The sequence below is a fragment of the Sitodiplosis mosellana genome, unplaced genomic scaffold (genome assembly GCF_009176505.1).
Source record: "Sitodiplosis mosellana isolate CC-2019 unplaced genomic scaffold, AAFC_SMos_1.0 Smas_scaffold_3, whole genome shotgun sequence".
Lineage (NCBI taxonomy): Eukaryota > Metazoa > Arthropoda > Insecta > Diptera > Cecidomyiidae > Sitodiplosis > Sitodiplosis mosellana.
Genome location: NW_022595246.1, coordinates 4,130,179 through 4,132,698, shown reverse-complemented (window position 1 = coordinate 4,132,698; position 2,520 = coordinate 4,130,179). Strand labels below are relative to the sequence as shown.

The following is a 2,520-nucleotide window of genomic DNA, read 5'->3' as shown; positions in this document are numbered from 1 at the left end:
AGAGAGAGAGAGAGAGAGAGAGAGAGAGAGAGAGAGAGAGAGAGAGAAATGCATTATTGAGCTTCATGTCGATTTGTTGTTGAATTTCCCTACTCGATAATGTATTTCAATTGAAGATTAAAACAATGAAAGGTAATTACCGTTTTTGGTCGTCGACAACATCGTCTGCACTTTTGTATGTATTGCAACCGCCCCCATGACCCTTCCAGTTGCCAAAACATAACCAACAAAATTCATGGTTGCACTTTCGACAAGTCTGGAAATAAAACGATTAGTTTCACCAAATTTCATTTTGTGGACAAACAATGGTTTGATTCACACTCACCATGTGATTGCAGCCGCCGTTCTTTTCGATGATCGAATGACATTTGGGACAGCACTTTGTGTATTTCGTGAGATATTCAATTGTTTTGTCGTTGTCGTTTTTCTTCCAGTTTTTCATCAAATTGCATGGAATCGGGTCATGTGAATCGTCACCACAATTGAAACAAAAATTTTGACCACATTGGCACTTACAATTCTGTCGATAGGCTATCAAATGATTGGCTTTTACGGCCAAACTACAACCAGGTGATGGACACCAACGTAACGAATGATTGTGCTGTCATTTGAAATTTAAGAAGAAAACACACATCAATATTCGATGCACGAAGATTAAATTGAGCGAAGCAGACGAGTAGTAGTTACTTGTAGCTCTTACCTCAACGAAACTGTTAGTCATCAAATGTTGATATTTCTGTCGGGTGTTTTCATCCGAAACCAATTGCATCACGGTGACATCATCGACAGCGATGCCGCATTTGGTTGCTGGACAACAAATCGACTCGGCATGACCATCGTCGGATATTTTGATTGTCAAATATTGTCGCCAACAATCCTTGCAGTACTCATGATCACAGCCAAGGCCGACAATATCCTAGTGAAAACGATACAAATGTGAATTAGTCAACGTTTGATGAGATATTTAGTCACAAAAATGGAGTCAAACGATTTTGTCAACTCGTCAAATTGATTGGACGCTTGGTTTTTACAAAAATAAAATCATACAAAATTTTTTGATGTTTATTCAGTAAATCAACACAACAAACGATTTCTTGGAAATAATAAAATGTCATTATGAATCGCGATAATGTTCAAAATCGTTCTTTATCTATCGATTATTCAATAACAACAACAACAACAACAACAACGTTCATTTTGTCGCACAGTCGGTGTGCGAATACTTACTAATTGTGAAAAATCCGAGAAACAAATGGAGCATGTGAGTTGTTTTCGGGTGGGCCGTTTTTTCGGCTGCACTTTGAATGGATTCTGAACGTGTGCCACCTTAAAAAATTCATCGCGATTTTCGTCTGTGAGTCGATCCAGAAGCTCTTGTTTGTCCCATTTCGTGTGGCTCAATAGAATTCGTGTGGCTGTCGTTGTCGCCGGCATCTGAGTGAGTGTGTGTGTATGTGAGAGAGAAAGAGAAAGCGGTATTGTATATTCTATCGGTTTACATTGACATTTCGCATTACAACAACACGCTTCGTTCGTGCATTGTACACTTGCTGCGAATTAGGGAGAAAACCCCACTCACCTCAACGATGGATTCAACCTCTTCAATGTATTGATTCATTAATTTCACGATTTCATCGGCTGTCATGGTTTCGAACGATGGAATTTTTGGAATAGATACCGAACTGTCCATTTCATCGTCTGAATTCATTTCATCGCCCGAATCCATTGCAAAATATTCTTGTTCGTCGTCACTATCCATTCTGATTTGTTGGAAGTTTTCAACTTTTTTTTTATTAAATGTCAAATCAATTACGACAAAAACGATTTTAATAGCTAGAACCTAAAAATATCAGTATTGAACACACTTTTGTTTATTTCTATCTAATGATTAAATAGCTCACTAAGCTGCTATCGTTTGCACTTTCTTGTCGATACTTGTTGCATATATGAATGCCAAACACCTACTGATATACGGTGATGCGAGCGCAGCAGCTATTAACTGTTTGTTGATGTTGCTACACATTGTGAAATACAATAGACTTTAATCGCAGCACACATGTCGCCATCTTTTGGACTTTTCCAAACTTTCGAATAAAAAACATTGCCAGTTTTCGAAATTGGAATCGAGTGATATATGCAACGAATACGAATTCGATTTTGTTACTATTCCGGTTTTTTTTGTCTGAAAATAAAAATTGAAAAGAAAAAAGATCAGAATTTTCCGTTGGTTATTTTGTATTGACGCAAAAAATGATGGAAAAGAAGAGAATACTCTTTTGCAAAGAAGTTGACTGATTTATCGTTGTACAGCCACTTCTATTTGCTTTTCAATAATTTTTCTCGAAATTCTCTTTAATTCAAAGACGATGATGGCTTGAATTTTCGCTTTATTTTAATCAAACTATTTTATTATTGAGCATCATATTGACATTAACTCATTTGTATTCATTTTTCGTCACTTCAAACGGATTGCTCAGCATTTTGCCAACCGATCAAAATTATATGAGGAAAGGATACGGT

The 2,520-nt window shown here is 36.8% G+C and overlaps 1 protein-coding gene across 1 annotated transcript in view; it reads right to left on the bottom strand.

Annotated features, from left to right (window-relative positions):
- The window catches only part of LOC129565899 (E3 ubiquitin-protein ligase ariadne-1-like), a 3,158-nt gene extending 981 nt beyond the window's left edge, over window positions 1-2,177 (bottom strand). The window contains exons 1-5 of the mRNA XM_055441218.1: window positions 1,580-2,177; window positions 1,228-1,434; window positions 701-916; window positions 326-601; window positions 141-256 (exon numbers count right to left, since the gene is read on the bottom strand). Coding sequence (XP_055297193.1) covers window positions 141-256; window positions 326-601; window positions 701-916; window positions 1,228-1,434; window positions 1,580-1,759 — 995 coding nt within the window. The 5' untranslated portion in view covers window positions 1,760-2,177. The remainder of the gene's footprint in view (window positions 1-140; window positions 257-325; window positions 602-700; window positions 917-1,227; window positions 1,435-1,579) is intronic.
- Window positions 2,178-2,520: the final 343 nt, after the last annotated feature.